The sequence below is a fragment of the Nelumbo nucifera genome, chromosome 2, assembly GCF_055504915.1.
Source record: "Nelumbo nucifera cultivar China Antique chromosome 2, China Antique-T2T, whole genome shotgun sequence".
Lineage (NCBI taxonomy): Eukaryota > Viridiplantae > Streptophyta > Magnoliopsida > Proteales > Nelumbonaceae > Nelumbo > Nelumbo nucifera.
In genome coordinates, this window is record NC_142650.1 from 27,326,097 (window position 1) to 27,350,556 (window position 24,460).

The 24,460-nt window shown below is 40.0% G+C and overlaps 1 protein-coding gene across 6 annotated transcripts in view; it reads left to right on the forward strand.

Moving 5' to 3' along the window:
• The first annotated feature begins 10,841 nt into the window (after positions 1-10,841).
• The window catches only part of LOC104586164 (uncharacterized), a 196,209-nt gene continuing 182,590 nt past the window's right edge, over positions 10,842-24,460 (forward strand). For 2 of the 6 annotated variants that reach the window (XR_016082976.1, XM_088899101.1), the window contains exons 1-2: positions 10,842-12,428; positions 13,523-14,003. Coding sequence is in view for 3 of the 6 variants with exons in the window: in XM_088899101.1 (XP_088755227.1) it covers positions 11,434-12,428; positions 13,523-14,003 (1,476 nt within the window). In the remaining 3 variants the exon portion in view is untranslated. The remainder of the gene's footprint in view (positions 12,429-13,522; positions 14,004-24,460) is intronic. The other 4 variants (XR_016082974.1, XR_016082975.1, XM_088899100.1 and 1 more) reach the window with 3 other exon arrangements.

The window sequence follows — 24,460 nt, forward strand, 5'->3', positions numbered from 1 at the left end:
GTCGAGGGACCGAACTTGTCTAACGTCCGACCTCGACGAGAGGTGGACGCCAAGCTACCCGAGGCGGCTCGGCCTACGGGTTTGAACTCTTCCTCGAGCTCTACCTCCGGTTCGCTAGGACCATTAGGGAATGCAACTCAGTTCGTAGAACCTGCATCGGACCCCCTTGAAGAACCGTCTGAGCTATCCGAGCTAGACATCGGGGAGAGAAGATGGATCCCAAGAAAGTACTCACCCGGAAAAATGCTTGAACGGACTACAAGAACTTGAACACGAGCAGAAGACCTTGAAGGCGAACTAAAGGCTTGGACGCGAGCTGAAACTTGGACGCGAGCTCAAGAAGCAAAGTGCAAAAGTGACAAGCAACTGGGGTCCCCCCACTATTTATACCCATAATAACCAAGAATCAATGGCTCAGATCAAAGCCAATCCGACGGTCCGCAGTCGCGCTAACCGCACGTCTCCTTAGACCAAGACGTGACTGGTCACACGTCTCTCAAAACTGACCGCACATCTCCTCACATTAAAGGCGGCAGCAGCACGTTTTCAAATTTGAAAAGACACCCGCTGTCGCATCTCCCAGCGGCGCGCTTTTATGAATTTTGAAATAAAGCGCGCGCTGTCACGTCTCCCAGCGGCACGCTTTTTGAATTTTGAAATAAGGCGCGCGTTGTCACGTCTGTCAGCATTTGTAGGCAGATCGGCGCGTTTCCCGTCTTTTGGGCACTCAAGAAACCCAAAAAATCCTGACGACGCACCTCGCGCTACCAGTCAAACCGAAGTACGGGACAAATCCACCCGCCACCTCGCGAACTCCCCGCGCCAGGGCAAGACCCTTAGCACGAGGAGTGGGGGGCAATTGATGAAGGAAGATTTGGCCCGACCTCGTAACCACTCAACACGTGGCAAAGGCAACAGTTCGGCACAACAGCTCGCCAAGGCGTGAGCTCCGAGAGGAGGAACCAGTGGTCCAAACTCCCCGCAAAGAGCCCGAACTCCCAGTAAGGAGCCCAAGCTCTCCCTTAAGCCCTGAGCCTTACGAACACAAAGGGCAGCAACCCGAAGTGGCCTGCCCCACGGCAGTTCGAGCCACACTTCTATCCGAACTCAAGACTTAACCTCGCACACCAGTCCAGCATTTCGCCCCCGGAACACCGAACTGAACAAACCGTACCTGACATCGAAGGAGTCCGTATCCAGGGGCGGCGCACCTGACTGACTTGGGATCTGACGCTTGACAGCCGCATTCCAACGGCCACCTGCCACCGCCATCTGCCACTGCCATCTCCAGTTATAGAGACGGCTCCGACAAGGAGCAGTGGCGGTTCTGTCCAGCAGAGGTGATGACACCCAAACTGGCAGAAGCACAGAAGTAATCATACCTGACCTGACAGAGGCCTCGGAGTGAGTGCGCGAGGTGGTTATAAAAAGGCTCTCTACCCCCCGAGGACGAGGTATGTGAACTTTGCGCCATCTGGTTTTATCTTGCCTTTGAGAGAATACTAACTTGAGCTTCGGAGTGATCTCGCCGGGTTCCTCCCCGGAGATTCCCCACTTTCTTCTCCGTTTCAGGCCTCCCTGTTGCTCCAATCAGAGGCAAGGTCGTTGACAGCTAGGATCGATCGGATTGCGCACCATCAAGGTCCATGGGTCAGCACGGCACGACACGACCGAGCGGGTCGTGGCCTACATGCCGATGTGGCCCATATATAATTATAATATACATAATTTTATTTTCAAGTTTATTATATTATTTCATTTTATTATTGCATATATAAACAATTGTATAAATAAAAAAATTTAAATTTTTTTTACTTTTTTGTATATTTTTTAATTTATGTTAACATTTTCATTATTTTTTCAAAAAATTTAAAAAGCATGGCTTGGTCCGATCTGCGGCCCAGCCTGGCCCAAGGCTTAACCCATGAACCAGCCTTGCCCGTGGCACGGCACGGGCCCATGTGGACTCGGGCTGTGGGCCATGCTGGGCCAACCCCCAAAATATCATAGGGGAGGGAAGCATGGCCCAACTTGGCCCGCGAGCCGACACGACAGGGCCTACACTTTGCACGGGCCGCATGTGGGATGTGTCATGTTGGCCCAGCACAGCCCGATTTCCACTTCTAGGTACACTTTGGATTAGAAATCAAAAGATATCGTGGCACAATTCATAATAAAGAGATTGAATATGACGTTGCCTATCAAATTAGATATTTTTTGGTAATACCTGTCAAATTAGATCAAGATAGGCAAAATGGAGGGGTGCATGCATATGGAGTCTTACGTGATAGGCAAATACAACTTTGGCCAAAAGAAAATTTCTATAAAATAATTGTAAGGCCAACCATGTCATATAGAGCAAAGTGTTGAATAGTAAAAGAAGCATCATATCCAAAAAATGAGTGTGGTAGAAATGCAAATGTTTATGTGAGTTATTGGTAAAAGTATAAATGACAGGATTAGAAAAGAAGTCATGTGAAGTTCAGCAATGGATCCAATAGGTGATAAAATAAGAGAAAACAGACTGGAATGTTTTGGTCAATGTGCATGGAAGACCATCTACAACACTTATTAGAAAGAGTGATCTATTACAAGTTGAAAATGCCAAAAGAGATGGGGCAGACTGAAAAGGGTTTGGGTGGTAATAATAAGAAATAATTTAAGCACGCATAAAAGTACCAGGGATCTGATACAAATCCAGCCTAATAAAATTGTCAAGAAACCTATACTGAGAGCATTTTTCTCTCCTTTGCAATTTGGACTTAGGCTCAATTTGAAAAGAATACAATACAAATACGTACAAAATAATACAAATTATAAGTTTTTGCATTCTATATATTGTATTTGTACTACTTCAAAGTATAAATACAAATATGTACAGTGCAAAACCTTGTATTTACACTGTACATATTTATATTTGTATTCTTCTCAAAGAAAGATTACAAATACTAATGTGTACAAAATAATACAATATACAAAGTTTTACACTCTACAAATTTATATTTATACTCCTTCCAAACTGAGCCTAAAGTAAATAAGGAATTATTCTTCAAATCTACAGATTTTGCAATACATCAAGTAATATTTGATCATCCAAACACAACTAATAAGTGTTTTGGGCTTGGTACTATATTTTTAAGGATCCTCTAGATTGATACAATAAATATATGAAAAAAAATCCAGGTTAAATTCACTTGATCGCTGTGCATTGAATATTCAGTCCTCACAAACCGATATTCACACTGTTTTCAACTTTTCATAGCCACTTGCAATCTTATATTAGAAATATCTCCAGATTTATATATTTTTATTTATAAGAAGATATTTCCGATATACAGCTGCAAATGACCATTTGTGAGGACTGAATCCGATCTCGCATGCACCAGTTGTATTTAACCAATAATAACATTCTACCTCAGTCAGTCAGTTACGCCAAGTCAGAGATTGGAGTGGTTTTGGGCCAATTTCACTTGATGGCTGTTTTGGGATATTATTTCCAAGACATTATTTTAGGAAACAGCCCCTGACATAACCATCAAATGATCTTTTTGATCCCTACCAAAAAATTAATATAAAAACAAAAAACACAAAAAAAAAAAACTAATCCGTTATATATCTTCTGAAAGAATTTGATAAGATTGTAACTTCTGCGGTAAGCAAATAAATGAACGAAAAGTGAAGTGGGCTTTAGTGGAAAGAATGATGCGGGAGTTCTGTATGCTCTTCGGATCAGATTTACAAGAGTCTCGGTTAGTAATAAAATCCAAACGAGAAAGGCGATATGATTATACAAAAGGCCAAGGATGTAATGATGGGTGGTATAAGCAATTTATTGTTTGGGTAATGATACGGTTTTGCTATTACGTCTTATATCCTTATTCCTTGGTTTCAGAAAATTTCAACAAGAGTACTTTCAACAAAAAGTATTGTTTTGGGGAAAGTAAGGAATCAAACCCAAACAAACAATTGAAAATACAATAAGAAAAAGAAAATTATTTCATTTTGTGTTGTTGCAGAGTTTTGGATCTCAACGCTTAGGCTATATTTGGTTTGAAGAAAAAAAGTAGGAAATGGAAGGGAAATGTAGGAAAATCTTTGCAAATCTTATATAAGTTTCTTTATCTTTCCCTACATTTTCCTTCAAACCAAACACAACCTTAAGGTTTGCGGGAAGAGGAGTATGGAATTAGAATCAGAATGTGTCATTCCGATTTTAATTGTTTGGTAAGGTGGATCAGAATCTGATTCTCATTCCAGGTGAAATGGTATTCCCTCATTTGAGGGAATAACTCCCCATGGAGAATGAAACTCCTATTTCAATTGATTCTAAGTCCAATTCTGATTCCTGTCTGAACCAAATATATAAGGAGTGGGGGAATAGACCATTTTGGCCGATTCCAATTTCTAGGGATTTCGATTCTAGTTCTAATTGCAAACCAAATGAACCCTTAATTTTTTTTTTTTGGCAATTTCTATGATGTCAATTCAACCCCCCCCCCCCCAATTTTGGGGAATGCCAGCTATTGGTTACCAATTATATCAATTTATGATACCGGTTGATTGGTTATTAGTTTTTTAAGTATATGTTTGGCATTGATGCTGCAGTTGCAGCACTGTTTTCTGGCTGATGTGTGGGTTGGAAACACCGTTTTCTGAGAAAACGGTGCATTTTTTTTGTTTGAAATTGTTGCTGCCAGGTAGGATATTTCTTGGAGCAACAACAACTTTTTATGTTTGGTACTAATGCTCCAGGAAACGTTTTTTGCACTTCTACCCATTATCTAGTGTCACATCACTGCCTTGTTGGCAGCAACGAGCTGCAGCCCCAAGAAATGTCAAATTTGGCGTTGCTCCAAGCCATGCCTTCCCAATTTTCAAGGTGTGGCTTGGAGCACCGTTTTCTATAGAAAAACGGTTCCAAAGAGATGGTTGTTTCCTGGAGCACCATTTTTTCCTACGTGGCACTGATGTGGCGTCGTTGCTTCAGGAAACGACAACGATGCCAAACAGTCACTAAATATCTGTTTATGGTATCATAAGAATTTGCATTAGTGCCCCACATGTGTCCCACGACCCTCTCACCATGGCAAGTAGGGGTGGATTCAAGTTGAGCCGAGCCGAATACTTGGCTATTCGATCTCAACTCTCAAAAACAGTGTTAGGCTTGTAAGTTTGAGCTCAATTTGAGCTAGAGACTTGAGCTCGAGCTCGTGTCGGTTCAAAAGCTCACAAGTTTGAGCTCGATTGCAAGTCATTCTTTTTCTAAAAAATAAAAATTATACATATAAAATAATTTTTTATTTTTACATACAAAAAAATTAAGAATTATAAAAATTATTTACTATTATATAAAAATATTATTATATATATTTACGTATGTATGTATGTATGTATGTATGTATGTATGTATGTATGTATGTATGTATGTATGTTGTATAATAAAAAATATTTATTTATTATACTAGGCTCGATTAGACTCGCGAGCCTCACGAATCGAGTTTCACTGGACTTAAGCTCGACTCATGACCACCCCTAATGACAAGTATGATAGATATTTCTAATGCACGCTGATGCTATGTAGGGTGTCAATCTGATCTCATATCATAATTGGACACTTTTTTTTTGGTATTATGTACATTACACATTTGACACTTTTTTTTTGGTATTATGTAGATTACACATTTGTTGAGATGATCAATTAACATCTTTCCAAAATAGGAGACATGAAATCAAACATGTATAACAGCAGGCTCTCCATGATATGATCAGTGGGCTTTACTTGAAATCAGGCCTGTTCACGGATTAGCTTTGGGCTCTTCTGTACACTGTTTCGGACTCCAACTTTGGACCGTACCCATTCAAAATTTGGTCCGACTTTGGATGGTACCCATTTAAAACAGATCTACTTGCACCCTGATCTGTTCCTACTCCCTGCCCCTGATTACCTCGCGTTATGTAAACCATGTAGTGAGACTAGTGACAACCTCAACTGCTGGGTCATCTGCTTCTCTATTTTAAATTAGACTACTTAAAGTGAGGAACTCCCCTCTTCTCCATTCACGGTACTCTAATGCAATTCATCTAACCAATTGATTGACATCTAAATAAAAGTTGGGTGACCCTTAACTTGCCTCCAAAAAGCGGAAAAAAGCACTTTTGAGCGTCTTAATCAAAACTTTTTACTCGTATCTGACATCCATTGGATGGGCCCATTGAGTGACAATCTTGATATCTAGCCGTACTTGTCATTTTCATACTTTTAAGAGGTGAACCATAGTTGTCATCTTCATACTTCTACAGGTGGATTGTACATGGATAATGATTGAAATTCATATAATTCGATTCGGGCGTGCAATTGGAGTGAGGTCCATCCACCTAAAACCTAGAATTCTCATTGGTGACTTTGCCAAAACTTCTTTCATTGTGAATTGTAATTCCGATTTCAATGAGAATGGGGATGTAACAAATTGTTTGTAAAAATAATTGAAAGTTAATAGTTTTCTTAGGCTGCGTTTGTTTGGGTCTAAATATTGATTGGTGTAATTAAACACTTTGGTCCGGTTTTGTTAGTGTTTGGATGGAGTATAGTTAAACATTGAAAATCGATATAAAATTTAACTTGCATCGAATTTTACATTGATAATTGACGTAAATGCACCTATGATAGAAACAATGTAAATATTTACATTGATAATCCCACTTTCCATTTACAATGGTCAATAACTTTAAACCAACTGGTGTACAATTCCATCGCAACCTTAAATTATGCTTGCTTGCCGTACAAATTTGGATTGATTACAAATTTTGTATCAAGTCCAATTTTAGATCCATTTGTTTGTAAGTATGATTTGCATATGTGATACAATATTTGTATTTTTTTTGTTTGTCTCATTTGCATTTATTTGCAGTGCAAAAAAATTGCACTATCTTCCTCCTACACCAATTCTCTCATATATAAAGGAAGAACTAGATCATCTTGCTTCATCCTACCTCCATTCTTTTTCATGTAAGGTGGAGACTACATTATTTAAGTTCCTATTTTACTTGTCACAAACAAATAAGACTAAGTCAAATATGAAGCAACAGTAAACCAGAATTTAGACTCAGCCCTTTTGCACTCCCATGCTCAGTTTGTTTGGTGCAAATGCCTTATGGGAGTCCAGAAGACCTAAGTAAATTCTGGACTTCTTTGCTTCTGATTATACCTTATCTTATTTGTTTGTTACTTGTAAGAAGTAAAATAGGAAGTAAATAAAGTGTCTTCCACTTTAAATGAAAAGAGAATAGAGGTAGGAGGAGGATTATTTAAAGTGTCTTAATTCCACTTTAAATGACTGTTTTCCTTTGTGGTTTTCGGATATTGGAATGAATGATCGGGCTGTTGGCTCCTCTTAGGATTAGTTTCTCTCCTGTGTTGTAGTTTTTTTAGCCTCCTTTGGTTTTCTCTGTTTGGATTGGATGCAGCCGAACACAGCCTAGGAAATTATTTTCAAAAGAAAGTGAAATCATTTTCTAATTTTCTTCGCATTTGTTTAACTTGGAAAATAAATTCAAATGGTTAAGAAATTTATGGGAATCACATAATTTGATCAAGAAGACCTGCCTTATACTTGGAAAATGACTTGAAAAATAATAAAAGAATATCATTTTACTTTCAACTACTACTCATCACTTTAATTCTCATAAAATATTCATTTTTTATGCAATCAAGAAGCATTTTTCGTGTTTCTGGAAAAGCTGCTCCACACATTCCGTTTTTACTTTGCTCCCACAAAAAACCTATAAAGTAGTATTACTATATTAGAGGCATGTTTCTTCATTTGTCTTGTTTCCCCTTTTAAGACCCACATATGACATCAACCAAATAATAGTGAAGGAAAGGAATGAGTAAAGAGTTAAAGCAATTTCGATTGCAGTAGGAATGTGCAATGTTGAAAAAAACTATGATGTCGTTAAAAACACTGGGTCCCATTATTCTTAAAGGCTGTGCTTGGTTTAATATAAAATATGAAAAAAATAGAAAGTTGAAATTCCTTATTAAGACTCTTCATGTTTCTCTCTTATTTTTCTGTAAAACCGAATATAGACAAATAACTAAAAGAAGTATTTTGAAACAAGCAACCCAATTGAGGGTATTTTGAAAATGATGCAAATATGTAGAGTGTAAAATGGTTCATATAAATTACAAAATTGGGTTAATTTTATATTGACAAATTGACCTTCTTACCAAACAGAATTTTAGCTGTAATGGATGCAAATTTGAATTTCAATAAAGCAAATGTTTTTTTTTTTATCAGAAGCCCACTTGAATGCAAATTTGCTTCTTTTTTATTTATGTACTTTTACATCTTATTATCAATGTAAATATGCATTGGTCTGTCATTTGTCAATGCATAAATGTAGTATTGCTAAACACAGGCAAAGGTGAACCAGAGTGTAAATTTACTCTAAATTGGGATTTACACTCCATTTGCATCGTTTCCAAATGCAGCCTTATTTTAATTCATGCAAGACAAAAGAATGTTTGTATTTTACAGTTCAGCTACCATGCTTTTATTGATGTTGGTTATATGTTAATCAGATCTTAACCAATCATATACTTTTCAATGATATTGGTTGCATGTTATTTAGATTTCAACCATTCATATGAAGTCTATTTACCTTTTATTGATTTACATTTCATAAAGTGTATTTACCATTACATTCAATCAATCACATATTTTATAAACACAATATGGTGAATGCACTATAGATTTTTCCTTTATGGTTGAACAAAAAACACGTATGAATGGTTGTTACATCTCACGGCTAGATTTGGTTATGTCATGCTTGTTTTAACAAAACATCATTCTCTAATTGTCTATCCTGCTTGGAATGGAGCTATTTTCTAGAACATTCAAACAAAAAGTATTTTGCCAAAAAAAAAAAAAAACCTTTATTCATCATCATCCAACTTTTTTCTCAACTATATGGGTTGACTACGTAAATCGCCAATATTCTATTTTGTTTAGTCATTTAGTGCCATATCTATTATTAAATTATAGAAACTTAAATAATTTATTATTACTTATACCGAGTCTTTCTCCATTTGCCCCCAACTCTTCTGAGTTCAGATCTGCGCCCCACAGTGTTCCCAATGCATGGCGGGGATATGCTGTGAGACATTGTGGGGTGCCCCCTTTGGGGCGCAGATGTGAACTCTGTTCTTCTAACTTCTTCAACTTGTAAGAGAGCATTTTTTTCGATAAGTGTCATCATGGTATTTTATGCATGTGACTTAATCATCTTAATCTACTTTTCAACTTTTCAAAAAGTATAATTTTTTTCAATATAAATGCAGATATGTATATATGTGTGTAGCAAGTGTCATATATCCTTTTTTTTTATTCTTTAAAGGAAATCCATTAAACTAGAGAGTTTCAGCTTCAACCAAATGGCATCTTATCTTCTCAACAAATAGTATACAAAGAGTATTAGTTTTTTCCAATGTTTTCAACCCTTCCTTGACCAAGTCGGTCGAATCGTTCAAACTATCATTTGGCTAGGATTCCAGGTCCGGTTCAATCAAGACCCATTAGACGGTCAAAATCATTGACTTGGCCTAGAACTATTCGACCCGACCGGTTCAACAGTTGACACATTTGATTCGGTGATCGGGTCGTGGGTTGCATACTCAATGCATACAAAACTTTCAGAGGCCATAACTTTGCACTCCGATGTCTGGTTGGGTTTTTTTTTTGTAACTTTTTGAGACATATGCATCCCAAGGTCGTAAGCCCTTTGCCTCGCTATTTTTGCAAAAAACCCTTTTTTTTACCTCAAATTGCAATTTTTAATATTTTATAAATAAAAAAATTAAAAACTAAATTAAAAAGCATATATTAAATATAAAATAATATATATAACATATTTATACAATATTTATTGCTAAAATATATTTATTTATACACACTATATATATATATGCACCCGAACGGTCAAACCAGTGGCTCACGAACCAAAGACAAAAATGATTCGGTCTCCAGGCCGGTTTTTTCCAATATCAAACATAAATCTTATTCCTTAATCCTTAGAGTTGGTGTCCACCTACTCTTAGAAAAAGTAAGAATAGCTAATTCCATAAGAATTGTAGACACGTGGGTACCTATAAAAAATTACCCACTTGATGTGCGGTACATATTAACCTTTTTAATTTCATTATGAATATTTTAAATGGTGTGGATATCATTCTTTCAGATTAAACAAGTTATTAAAAAAAAAACTTAATGCCAACTGAATGGTGGCTCACTTGGCACGTAATCTAGGTATTCTTAGGTAAGGTGCGATTTAAAGCCCCGTTATGGGTTTTCACTACCTTTGAGAAAAATTATTAATGTTACTAAGAAAAATACTGTGCTAAGGAAAAATTGAAAAACGACCCCTATGAGATATAATTTTTACAATGAAGTAAGAACTCATAATAAATATTCAAGATAAATTGTGAATCTCAAATAAAATGTACATCTCATTTCTTAGACTAAACCAAGCCAGACCAAATCGTAATAAAAATGGTTTGATCCGGTTGAATTTATCTAATTCAATTTTTATCCAAACCAAACCTCACCTCCAATTCAATTTTTAGAAACCTATATATCTATTATTTAGTGAATGAGTCAAATTAACAATTAACGTAAACTAATAATTGGTGTTAAACGAAGTAGATCAGAATAGTGGGTCCGTACTTAATACAGGGGTAATTATCTAGCGTGTTATATATATATAATGATAACAGCTCCCATATAGATGGTGTTTGACATAATGTTGTTTTAAATATTTAAATTATTACAGTCAATACAGAACCAGCTCAGAGAAATGATTTATTATTTTAAGGGATCTTTGAATGTACCACGTGACGTTGCCCCCAGCCCCACATTGGAAACGTGGAAATGATGTCTGTTATACTCATAACGTGCAAAGAAACCCATTACCCTTACCCATGCATGAATTAATGCGTGAAGTGAACGGGCATCAGCATTCAGCATTCAGCAACCGTACGTGATTATTTATGTGGCCAGGCCACAGGCCAGTTACTTCGAACAAAACGAAAACGAAATGCATCGATGCCAAGCCAAACACGACCAGCCTCTGATCTAAAACGTTCGTTGAATCAGATCCAGTTGACCAGACAAAACTGAATTTTGAACTGTCAACCGTCTGGATTGCGATTGCTATACGCCTATACCCGTAATCACATCCACTGCAATACCCCCTCCCAGCCCCTCTGTCTCTGACCACCTCCAGAGTCCAGATAAAATGAAAGAAAGTTGCAGAAGAACGTAACGATCAATCCACGAAATGGCGGGTAAATAACGGTACGGTTGGCTCGCAGTAGCGACACACACAGCCAATTCCTCTGGCTCTCTTCAGTTCTCGGTCCCTCCTGCACCGGCGACAATGCCCGTCTCCCGGTCTCCACACGACACATGGGACTGCATGCTCCCGGGCCCACCTAGCCGGAACAATGGCGGATCTGCCCACTGCAGCACCAACGGCCTCCTCGCTTACGGTGCTGGGAGCAGCGTCGTCGTCGTCGATTCGCGAACCATGCAGCTCATCTCTGTACTCCCCATGCCCGCCCCCTCCGCCTCCCCAATCGGCCTCGCCCCATTCGTCACGGCAGTCTGCTGGACCCCGCAACCCATCCGCCGCGACCTCCTCACCCATGAACCTTCCAATTCTCACCTCCTCATCGCCGTTGGCGACCGCCAGGGCCGTATCGCTCTCTGGGACTTCCGACTCCGACAGGTCATTCTCTGGTTGGAATTCGATTCTCCTACCTCGCTGGCCTTTTCCGATAAATCGAAACCTGGGATTCAGGATCTCTGTTGGATCCGTGCCAAAGCCGATTCCTTGATTCTTGCCTCCATAAGCGGCCCCTCTCTTCTTTCTCTCTGGAATACGTCCAATGGCAGATGCATATGGAGATACGACGCCTCCCCTGAATACTTTTCCTGCATTCGTCGCGATCCATTTGATTTCAGGCATTTCTGTGCATTGGGGCTGAAAGGGTTTCTGCTCTCAGTTATTGTCCATGGAGAGGAGGAGAATGACGTTGTGATTAAGGAGCTTCATGTCCCGACTTTCAGTGACTTCAGAGAGTTGCACAAGGTTGAAAAAGAAGGGGGTAATAATCCGGCGACTTCTCCCGCGCTCGCGGTGTTTCCTCTATTTATCGTGAGGTTCTCATTTTCACCACAGTGGAGGTACATTCTATTTGTTACTTTCCCCAAGGAGTTGGTAGTGTTTGATTTACAATACGAGACCTCACTAGCTTCTGCTTCACTACCCCGCAAATGTGGCAAGTTTCTGGATGTTCTGCCTGATCCCGATAACGACTGGCTTTACTGTGCTCACCTTGATGGCAAAATAAGCATCTGGAGGCGGAAGGAGTATGTGCCCACGCTTGGATCTTCTTTGTTCTTGTTTCTTTCTTGTTTCAGAATTCAAGTCAATATCAATACATTCTTGTGTCTAAGAAACCATAAAATGGTTATCTACATTTTACAATTTGAACTATCTATCCTCTATTGTTCTGACGTGTTTTAATTCCATTTACAAATGCATGAAACCATAGATAAAAAGTTGGAATGCAGTTGTTTCTTTGTTAGTAGAGAAGTAGCCTTTGACTGATTCATTCACCAATATAGAGTAATGACATGTTTGCAAAACATCCCTTTATCCATTCACCCTAAAGCCACTATTCTCCATTACCAATTCTATCAAAGACCAATCAACAAAATCAACTTACATGCCCACCCCTTAAAAAAACAAGAAAAATTTACATACCCATCCCGGTTCCCCCTCCTTTTGATATCCTCTACACATCCATTGGCTATCAAAATTTGATCTACGATTTGTCTTCCTTGGATGAAATATCCTTGATTTTTAGATATAATTGTGGTGATTCTTCTTTTATCCAAAGTGAGAGGACCTTCAAAATGACTTTTTAAAGGTTACAAGAAAACTAGTAGGTCTAAAATCCATAGGGTGGAGAACCTCAGTTTTTTTTTTTGAAAGCATAATGAATAATTCCTCTCTCATCTCATAGACTTTTTTTGATAAGTTTCCTCTCTCATGGAATTCGTTAATGGCCTTGAACAGATCATCTTATTGATATCTCAACACTCATGGAAGACAGCATTGAGAATCCATCACATCCAGGGGCTTTATCTCTTGCCTTAGAGAATAGTACTTCTTTAGTTGGGATTTGGTTAAAGTATTTTGTTCTTTTAAACCTGAAGGGTGACTACATGCAACATTAGAATCTTATTCTAGGAAACTGTTTTGGTATTCAATTCTTAGAATACCTATTATCTTTGCCAAATGAAAGATGAGGTGGGATTTCTCATCATTTGGAGATTGTATACTCAATTTCTTTTTTCTGTGCATATTTTTTTCTTACCGAAAAGCCTCGTGAGACACTACCTTCTTTTTACTGTTTTTACCCTGGACTTAGGCTATACTTACTTGCTTCTTATTGCAGGGGAGAACAAGCTAACAGGATGTGTGTGATGGAAGAAATAATGCCCTCAATTGGCACATCTGTTCCTTCTCCTGCTCTTCTTTCTGTCATCCTCTGTCAATCAGAGGCAATGCTCCAAAATATTGTCAAGCTTTGTCCTAATTCATCTCATGATTCACCTGCTGAGGATTATGATGCCCCATTAGATTGTTATAGCAAGTCTGATCTTGTTCCTAAGGCACATATAATCTCCATTACTGATGATGGGAAAATATGGAACTGGCACCTCACTGCTGAAGGGGCTAGAGATTCTTTGGAGGCTATTAGAAAGGCATGGGTGTCTAATTCCAGTGAAGTGACAGCCCAAGAGAAACATAATAAAACAATAGATGTTTCCACTCATGGGCCTTTATTTGAGGCAGTTAAGGAATCAGGGCCTATAAAGAGAAGTTCTAGTCGAACATCAAAATCAGCGCATACCATTGGAGACTTATCTTTTAAGGTTGGTAAGCACTCTTTTAGATGAATATTATATATGCTTCGCATGACTTTATCTTTTCTGGTATTTAGGAGGGATTGAGGGACTAGAAAATAATATCTAGTATATATAACATGAATAATGTGGAGGCTAGTAATTGATGGTTTCTTGTTCTTCCTTTCAACAACTTGAATATGATAATTGGAACTTAACTATTTCTTGACATTGTTATTCACTTCCATTGTTTCTTGTCCTTTGTGGAGGGGAAGCATGGAAAGGTTTTTAATTTTTTGGATGAATAGAGGAATCATGGAAAAATTCTCATGTAAAATTCCTACAAAAGGGAATGGCTGCATTTTGTACTTCTGTACTACAATTGCAGAAACTTTAGTTGTGATTTCAAAAACATTGACTTGGGGGAGGGAGACTAGACAGATATAAGTAAAAACAAAGGTATAATGGGTGTTCTCTTTACAATCACAAAACTTGAATTAAAATTTCACAAAGGAAGGAGATAAAGAGTCTCAATACTGCCAAAGTATGTTTCTACTTCTTAGGAAAGCAAACAAAGTTTCAACAAGAACTTTCAAATTTTCACTACAAGTGGAAATGAGAGAACAAATAACCTTTTATTAAGTTGATGTGGAGTGCCCACAAGGGGTAGGGTTACAGTAGTTTTAATAGTGATTTCAGAACGTAGGAAGAATTGTGAATAGATCGATTACCCCTAGTTCAGTTCTAGGTCTGGTCAAGAAGAAGAAGAAGAAAGGGTCCGATCAAGGAGAAGAAAAGTTACTTCTCTCAGCCGACCTACTTTGTATTTATACTCTATATGTTGGGTTACAAAAGACAATGTTGTCCCTCATTAAGCATGGGACACACAACTTAAACTCAAACAAAATAGACTATTCAACCTTAATTAGATAGAAAAAAGACTTAACTACCCTTTACTGTCGACTCTAACACTCCCCCTCAAGCTGGAGAATATATATCATATAGTCCTAGCTTGTCACATATGTAATCCACTCTTCCCTGACTCAGTCCCTTCGTAAACAGATCTGTCCACTAGCTTCCTGAACTCACATGAGCTGTATTTATCACTCCATCAATCACCTTTTCTCGTACAAGGTGGCGGTCAACTTCAATATGCTTTATTCTCTCATGGAAGACTGGATTAGAAGAAATGCGTACAACAACTTGATTATCACAGTACAACCTCATGGGCCTGTCAATTAAGAACCCCATTTCATGCAAAAGATTTTTCAGCCACACTAGTTCACATGTAGTATGAGACATAGCCCTGTATTTAACTTCTGCACTGCTCCTTGCCACCACTATTTGTTTCTTTCTCTTCCAAGTTACCAAATTGCCACCAAGGAAGGTACAATACCCTGTAGTAGACCTTCAATTAGACACAGACTCGGCCCAATCAGCATCTGTATACCCTTCTATCTCAAGAGTTCCTCCACTTTTGTATAACATTAAGGTACAATACCCTGTAGTAGACCTCCGATCAGACATAGATCCGGTCCAATCAGCATCTGTATACCCTTCTATCTCAAGAGTTCCTCCACTTTTGTATAACAGACCACGACTTGGAGCACCCTTCAGGTACTTGACTATTCTTAGAACTGCACTGCTTCCCAATGTGGGACCCGAGGATGCTTCATAAAATGACTCACCATGCTTACAGAAAATGATATATCTGGCCGAGTAATAGTCAAGTAGTTCAATGTTCCCGCCAACCTCATGTACCTTCTAGGATCATCAAACTCTTCACCTGCATCAATACTCAACTTAACATTCAGTTCCATGGGTGTTTTAGCTGGTTTGACACCCAACAACCTTGTTTCTTCAAGTAAATCAAGGACATATTTCCTTTAGTACAAGTTAATTCCATGCCTTGACCTTGCAACTTCTATCCCAAGGAAGTATTTCAGCTTACTCAGATCCTTTGTGTGGAAGTGATCTTGTAGAAAGTTTTTCAACCTGTCAATCCCATGTTGTCACTACCAGTTATGACAATATCATCCACATACACCACTAACAAGGTTTTCCCATCTTTTGAGTCACAGCTGAACACAGAATGGGTCTACTTGACACTGTTTTATGCCAAAGTTCTTCACTACTTCATTGAATCTACCAAACCACACATGTGGAGATTGTTTTAGTCCATAGATCGCCTTCTTAAGTCTGCAAACTTTACCATCCTCCCCATGAGCAACAAACCCTGGTGGTTGCTCCATATATACTTCCTTAACTAGATCACCATATAAGAAGGCATTTTTTATGTCAAGCTAAAAGAGAGGCCAATCATACATTGCTTCTAATGAAATTAACACCCGAACTGAAAGAGAATGTCTCTGTATAGTCAATACCATATAATTGGGAATAGCCTTTGGCCACTAACCTGGCCTTTAATCGTTCCACACTACCATATGTAAGGTACTTAACTGTGTAGACCCACTTACATCCAACAACATGCTTACCAGGAGGGAGAGTGGTAAGTTCCCACGTGTGATTGTGTTTCAGAGCAGACAATTCCTCTTCCATTGCTTGTTGCTACCCTGGCGAAGTAAGGGCTTCTTGGACAGTCTTAAGAGTGGAAATAGAGGATAGCAAAGATATAAAATGGCAATGAGAAGCGGAAAGGTGAGCAACAAAAATTTAATGAGAAATAGGATGAGATGTACAACTACGTTTACCTTTCCGCAATGCAATAGGAAGATCAAGGTCAGAAGGAGGAGGTGCAACCACAGGATCCGTCGGTGAGGGTTGAACTGGAGGAGGGGCCGGTGCTCTTCAGTGAGTATACACTTGTGTGATTGGTGGCCTCTCAGTATTAACCTACACTGGGGAAGGCAGCAATGGAGATAGAACTGGAACCATAGGAAGGGGATCCTCAACTAGAACTGGAAGCGGAACCATAGGAGCAGGAGGAGGGACATCAGTATTCGAGAAGAATGGAACCGACTCAAAGAAAGTGACATCAGAGCACACAAATGACCGATGAGAGCTAGGGTTATAACACTTATACCCTTTTTTGGATTCTGGAGTATCCAAGGAAAATGCATTTGGTAGCACGTGCATCTAACTTGTCTAATCCAGGCCCTAAATTCTAAACAAAACAAACACAACTAAAGACTCTAGGGGTAAGAGGGAATGGAGAAAGAGTAGGGAACAAGACTGAGAAAGGGGATTAACTTCCAAGGATGGACATGGGCATCCGATTGATGAGAAAACATTATGTCAGGACATCATCACTCCAAAAACACTTTGGGACATTCATATCAAGCATAATGGACCAAACAGTTTCAAGTAAGTGTCGGTTTTTCCGTTCATCCACGCCATTCTGTTGTGGGGTATAAGAACAAGCAGTTTGATGAATTACCCCATGGTGCTCTAAGCATTGCTGAAATGGTGTTGAGGTGTACTCTTTTGCATTATTTGAGCGAAGAATTTTAATATGAACTCTGAATTGGGTACATATTTCAGCATAAAATTTTTGAAAAAATAGAGAACAATTCACTTAGATCTTTCATAAGATAGAGCCATATCATCCTTGAAAAGTCATCAACAAAAATTACAAAATACTTATAACCATTGTATGACACTACTTTGTTTGGACCCCAAACATCTGAATGGACTAAAGAAAATGGACTCAACATGACTATCAACTTTAGGACTAAAATAGACTCTATGGTGTTTCCCAAGCTGACACGGTTGGGTGGAAGACAACTTAAAGACGGAACCAACAATTTCAGATCCTTGAGTGATGGATAACCAAAGTCTGCAGTGCCACTGGAGAGGAGTAAGAGAGGACTGAAGAGCTACCATCGGGCCACCACCATCAAGATAATACAATCCACCTGCCTCGTGCCCTCCACTAATCATCATCCCTGTCTTGAGATCTTGAAACACAGAAGAAGAGGGATAAAAAGTTATAGAACAATTAAGTGACTTGGTTAACCTACTAACAAACATAAGATTAAAAGGGAACTTGGGTACATATAAAACAGAGGATAAGGATAAGGAGGTAAGACCAACATCACCAACACCACAAATGGGAGAGGTAGAACCATTAGCAAGGGTAACTGTTTGGGAAGTAGAAGATGGAGAAAATGAAGAAAACACATGATCCAAGGCTCCTGAGTCAATGATCCAGTGTGAGGGTTTGGAAGCCAAGCAAGCCATACCTGAATGGGTAAGAGTAGTTGTGTTCTGCTGAGAGGATGTCTAAAGAAACTTCTCATATACATCACATGGGACACTCACCATTTCCTTCCCAGAAGCACCAGTAGATGTTGAAGGGGTCTGATCATTCTGCTGGTTCTCACTAACTGTACCGCTGCTAGTCTGCTACTAGTCTGCAAAATGGGGTGGCTGAGAGGATGAACTGACATCTACTTGAAACAGCTCGGTCTCTTCTTCATCATATGAATGTTCCTAAACGTTTCTGGAGGGATGCAATCCTAACTGCTTGTTTTCTCATTAATCGCTTGCCCTCATTCATTCTTGATGGTTGTTCTCCGTTCTCTATCTTATTTCCCACTTTGTCTCTGTTAGAATGCTCGAGTCAGGGGTATTTTGGTCATTCTGGTTTATCTTCTTGAAAGAGAAAGGTCTATTGTATCTGAGTTTAAGTTATGTGTCCCATCTTCTATGAGGGACAAATTAGTCTTTCTTGTAACTCTAAGTTTTTTGAATAAATTCAAGTGGGTCGGCTAGGAGAGGTGTGATTTTACATTCTCTCTTCAAGTCTGGCCGAATACTTCTTCTTCTTCTTTCTCTTTTCTTTCTTCTTTCTTCTTCTCTACTTTGACCTAGAATCTAATAGGGTTTCTTCTTTCTTTCTGCTGTCCTCTTCCTGGGTTCGCCGCCAGCTTCACAGTAGTTTTCATCCTTCAGCTGACCTGATTAGAGATTCGATAAAGGGCTGAAAAAGGAGTTGTCGTTTTGAGGGCCTGGAGGTGAGAATGCCTCTGGCTGGTGCTGTGGTGGTTGTTGAAGTGGTACACTAGACCCTCTATTCAGTGTACGAAGAGGGCTGAACGTAGACAGGTATGAACACTGCTGTCGTGTGCTCAAATAATGGACTGTGAATACTATTTTGTGCTTCAAAAGTTAGTTGTTGTGGAGCTTGGTGAGACTGATACGCATATCAGTCATGTTCTTTTTTTTCCTTGCTCATATGTGTGCTGAAAGAAGAGTCGTAGACTGCTGAAGTCCACGACAGCAGTGGCATGGTGGTGGTTGTGTCGTGGTGGCTGACATATCTATGATTCTAAATGCTTAAAAGTGAACTCCTAGACCTTGCGGGTAATCAGTTCTGCAGTATGAAGAACAAGTGTTCGATGAAATGACTGAGTGATTTCAGCCTTGGCATGTTGATGGTAAATGGTCCTGCAGTGTGCAGTCAAGGTGTTTGATGTGTTGACTGAATGATTTCAGCTCGTAAACTGCTGAAGTCCACGACAGCAGTGGCGTGGTGGTGGTTGTGTCGTGGTGGCTGACATATCTATGATTCTAAATGCTTAAAAGTGAACTCCTAGACCTTGCGGGTAATCAGTTCTGCCGTATGAAGAACAAGTGTTCGATGAAATGACTGAGTGATTTCAGCCTTGGCATGTTGATGGTAAATGGTCCTGCAGTGTGCAGTCAAGGTGTTTGATGTGTTGACTGAATGATTTCAGCCTTAGTGTGTAGTGTGTAATGTGCAGTTGAAGAAGTTGGAGTTGGTGGTATCATAAGTGAGATAAGTCTTGTGAAGTGTGTGAGGTTGTGGTGTATATTTGAAGGTGAAATAATTAAGATGGCTTCATTTGCAGATGGGAATGACAACAAAACAGGCATCATTTACAGATTATCTAAGTGTTCAAATGACATCCATCAAGTTGAATGGTGAGAATTATGTACCATGGGCAAAATCCGTGGAGGTGTTCTTGAAGGCCAAGAGGAAAGTGAAACATGTGAGAGAGGAGAAACCTCCCTCTGATTCCCCTGGGTTCAGTGACTGGGAACAAGAAGATGCACAGATAATGACGTGGCTTTGGAACAACATGGAACCAAAGATTAGTGTGAACTTCATGTTCCTAGATACAACCAAAGAAATCTGGGATCATGCTAAGAAGTTGTACTCTGGACAAGACAACACAACTAGGGTATATCAGTTGTACCAAGAGTACTTCAATTTGAAGCAAGGGAGTCAAAGCTTAGAAGAGTACTGTGCAAGTTTGAGGAACATCCGCAATGAGCTCAATGTGTATCACCCTCTAACATCAGATGTCCAGATCCAACAACAGCAACGTGAACAACTTGATGTGACTAGGTTTCTTGTGGGCTTGAAGGCTGAGTATGAGCCTGTCAGAGCACAGATATTGGGGGGATCCACTCTCCCCTCACTTGAAGAATTTTTTGCCCGTCTTAAGAGGACATCCATTGAGCCGGTAGAACATTCTTCCTTCTCTGATAGATCTGGTTTGGTAGTGATTAAAGGGAGTGGTCGTAGAAGTAGAAGTGGTGGTGGCAGCAGTGGACCTCCAAGCAGTCGTGGTGGACACATGTTTAACCGGGCTAGTGGCCGGACTGGAGGCCGAGAGTCAGGGGGAGGCCGTGGAAAAGGAAGGAGTAATGCTCAGAGAAAGTGTACACATTGTGGCTTAGAGGGGCACACAGTTAATTTTTGCTATGATTTGCGTGGTCCACCCAACACTTGGGCTCACCATGCTATGTCTAAGAGTAGTAGCACAATTACTGAAAGCCAGCAAACTGACCCAACCCCCTCCACATCTGCTTGTGCTTCTGGGCAGGAAATGGTGAGTGTACCACGTGCGGTATATGAGCAGTTCCGTCAAACATCTCAGCAGAACACCACTACACTTTCCCATTCAGGTATGGCTTGCTTAGCTTCCAAAGCCTCACCCTGGATCATTGACTCCGGAGCCTCGGACCATATGTCTGGGACTCTTGATGTATTTTCTTCCCTTTCTCGCTCTTCCACATCTCAAACAGTTACACTTGCTAATGGTTCTACATCTCCTATCTGTGGTGTTGGTGATGTTGATCTCTCCTCCTTGTCTTTAGCATTTGTTTTATATGTCCCTAAGTTCCCTTTTAACCTTATGTCTGTTAGCAGAATAACCAAGTCCCTTAATTGTTCTGTAACCTTCTATCATTCTTCTTGTGTGTTTCAGGATCTCAAGACGGGGAGGAAGATTGGTGGAGGGCATGAAGCAGGTGGTTTGTATTACCTTGATGGTGGTGGCCCCCCAGTGGCTTTTCAGTCGTCTCTTACTCCTCTCCAATGGCACTGCAGACTTGGTCATCCCTCTCTTAAAGCTTTGAAGCTGCTGGTTCCTTCCTTGGGTCATCTTTCATCATTAGATTGTGAGTCATGTCAGTTGGGAAAACATCATCGAGTCTCATTTAGTCCAAGAATTGATAGTCGTGTCTCAAGTCCTTTTGCTTTAGTTCATTCTGATGTGTGGGGTCCAGTTAAAGTGGTGTCATACAATGGGTATAAGTATTTTGTAATCTTTGTTGATGACTTTTCAAGGATGACATGGATCTATCTTATGAAAGACCATAGTGAATTGTTCTCTATTTTTCAAAAATTTCATGCTGAAATATGCACTCAATTTGGTGTTCATATGAAAATACTTCGCTCCGATAATGCCAAAGAATACAACTCCTCACCATTTCAGCAATACCTAGAACATCATGGGATAATTCATCAAACTTCTTGTGCCTACACCCCGCAACAAAACGGTGTAGCTGAACGGAAAAATAGACATCTTCTTGAAACTGCTCGGTCCTTGATGATCAATATGAATGTCCCAAAGCATTTTTGGAGTGATGTTGTTCTTACATTCTGTTTTCTGATAAATCGGATGCCCATGTCAATCCTTGGAAGTCAATCCCCTTTCTTCGTGTTGTTTCCCACTCTGTTTCCATTTCCTCTCACCCCAAGAGTCTTTGGTTGTGTTTGTTTTTGTTAAAGTGTGCCGAATAGGGGTAGTTTAGTCTTCTTATGTTTGTTAAGTAGCTTGCTTATGTGGCAGTGTTATTAGAGTTACTCTGCCCCACACTTAAGTAAGGGCATTTTTGTCTTTGTAAAGATTAATTAGAGTCTAATATAGATTAAGGGGGTCGACTGAATGGGTAATCCATCAGATTTCGACAGACCCTTCTTCTTCTTCTTCTTCTTCTTCTTCTCTTTCTGGTTCGGACTACTGTAGCAACAGTCGAAACATGGTATCAGAGCCATGCTCCTGACCTACTTCAGTTGGTAAAGCGCCTCAGCAGTGTTCGTGACTCTTCTCCTTCATTTCTGGTCAATCAATGGAGAGAACTGGTTCGCCCTAGGTCAGAAACATCACAGCTCGTCTCTCTCTGCTGCGCATAACCTTCTTCAGCAAGGAAAGTGACTTCAGTAGTGAATGGTGGTTGATATTCTCAAAGGAAGGTCGGTTTTCTCTTCTTCTAGTGTTACTGATATTTCTGGGTAGAAACCCTACAAGAAGCTGTTAGTATTGATTGGAACCTAGAGAACTAGGTTCATTGTTGCCCTAGAAAGGGTTGTGTGTGCAGTAGCCGAATGGTGTAGGGCTGCTGTGAGTTGTTGAGTGGTGTTAGGGCTGCTGTAAGTGGCCGAGTGGTGTAAGGTGGAATGCAGTGACCTTGCCGAGCTCTTCGTGGTTGTGTAATGCCCTCATAAGTGTGTTAAACAAGTCTGAACTGGGTGTAGCAGTTTTGACTGTGTTATGGTGCTTGTGATGCACAATTTTTTTTTATTGAGTGGTTGTAAGAGGGCCTATTTGTGATTAGTGAGTGGTAATTTGATGCTTATGTGGGTCGTAGGTGTGTGAAGTCAGCAGTAGTGTGAATAAGAACAAGTGTGTGCTCCCACTGTTGTGTTTAGGGGCTGCAATAGGTGCTGAAGTATCAAACTGTGAACAACATCAATCAGCTTGTAGCTGAGAAGTAAGGTTAGAGGCAACTGTGAAAGAGTACAATGGCAGCAATAGGAGATGGGTACAATGATCAGAAACCTAGTATGGTTATTTCCTCCGACTACCTAGGGGTACAAATGACCTCAATTAAGCTGAATGGGGAGAACTATGTTCCATGGGCTAAATCAGTGGAAGTTTTTCTCAAGGCAAAGAAGAAAGTAAAGCATGTAAGAGATGAGAAGCCACCGGTTGACTCTCCAGGATTTGATGATTGGGAACAAGAAGATGCTCAAATCATGACTTGGCTGTGGAATAGTATGGAGCCCAAAATTAGTGCCAACTTCATGTTCCTTGATACGGCTAAGGATATATGGGAGCATGCTAAGAAGTTATATTCTGGACAAGATAACACAACAAGAGTATATCAGCTTTATCAGGAGTACTTTGATTTACAACAAGGAACCAAAACACTAGAAGAGTACTATGCCTGCATGAAGAATATAAGGAATGAACTCAATGTCTATCATCCCCTCACTCCAGATATTAAAGTTCAGCAACAACAAAGGGAACAACTAGATGTTACAAGATTTTTAGTGGGGCTGAAGTCGGAATATGAACCAGTTAGAGCCCAAATACTGGGGGGCTCTACTCTTCATACACTTGAGGAAGTATTCTCAAGGCTTCGTAGAATTTCTTTGGGACAGACTGAGAACCCCACACAGTCTAATAGATCAGCACTTGTGACAGCTAGAGAAGGTGGACATAGTACAAGAGGGGGTGGTCATGCTCCCAGAGGAGGCCGTGGCAATTCCATGATTGGTCGGGGTGGCCGTGACTCAAGGGGATGCCGTGGCAGAGGAAAAAATAACTCTATAAGGAAATGTACTCATTGTGGTAGGGAAGGACACACAGTGAATTTCTATTATGACCTACATGGCCCTCCCTCTAAATGGGCTAATCATGCTGTAGCAGGCGAGGTTGATATCAGTGACAGTAAACTGGCAGGCCGAACTCCTCCCACATCTACATCTACTTCTGGGAGAGAGATGGTGAGTGTACCGCGTGATGAGTATGAGCGGTTCCTTCAAACTACTTCACAGCATACCACTGCCACACTTGCCCAATCAGGTATTGCTTGCATGTCATCTAAAACTCCTTCCTTGATTATTGACTCTAGAGCCTCAGATCATATGACCGGGACTTCAGGTGTGTTCTCTTCCCTTTCTGAAACCTCCACATCACAAACTGTTACACTTGCCAATGGGTCCTCATTTCCCATCTGTGGTGTTGGTAATGTTGACATAGCTTCTGTCCCCTTATCATCTGTTTTATATGTACCTAAGTTTCCATTCAATCTTATGTCTGTTAGTAAAATAACCAAGGCTCTTAACTGTTCTGTTACCTTCTTTCCTTCCACTTGTGTTTTTCAGGATCTCAAGACGGGGAAGAAGATTGGTGGGGGGCATGAAGCTGGTGGATTGTATTACCTTGACTGGTGGATCTTCAATTGCACTTCAGACTTCCCTTACT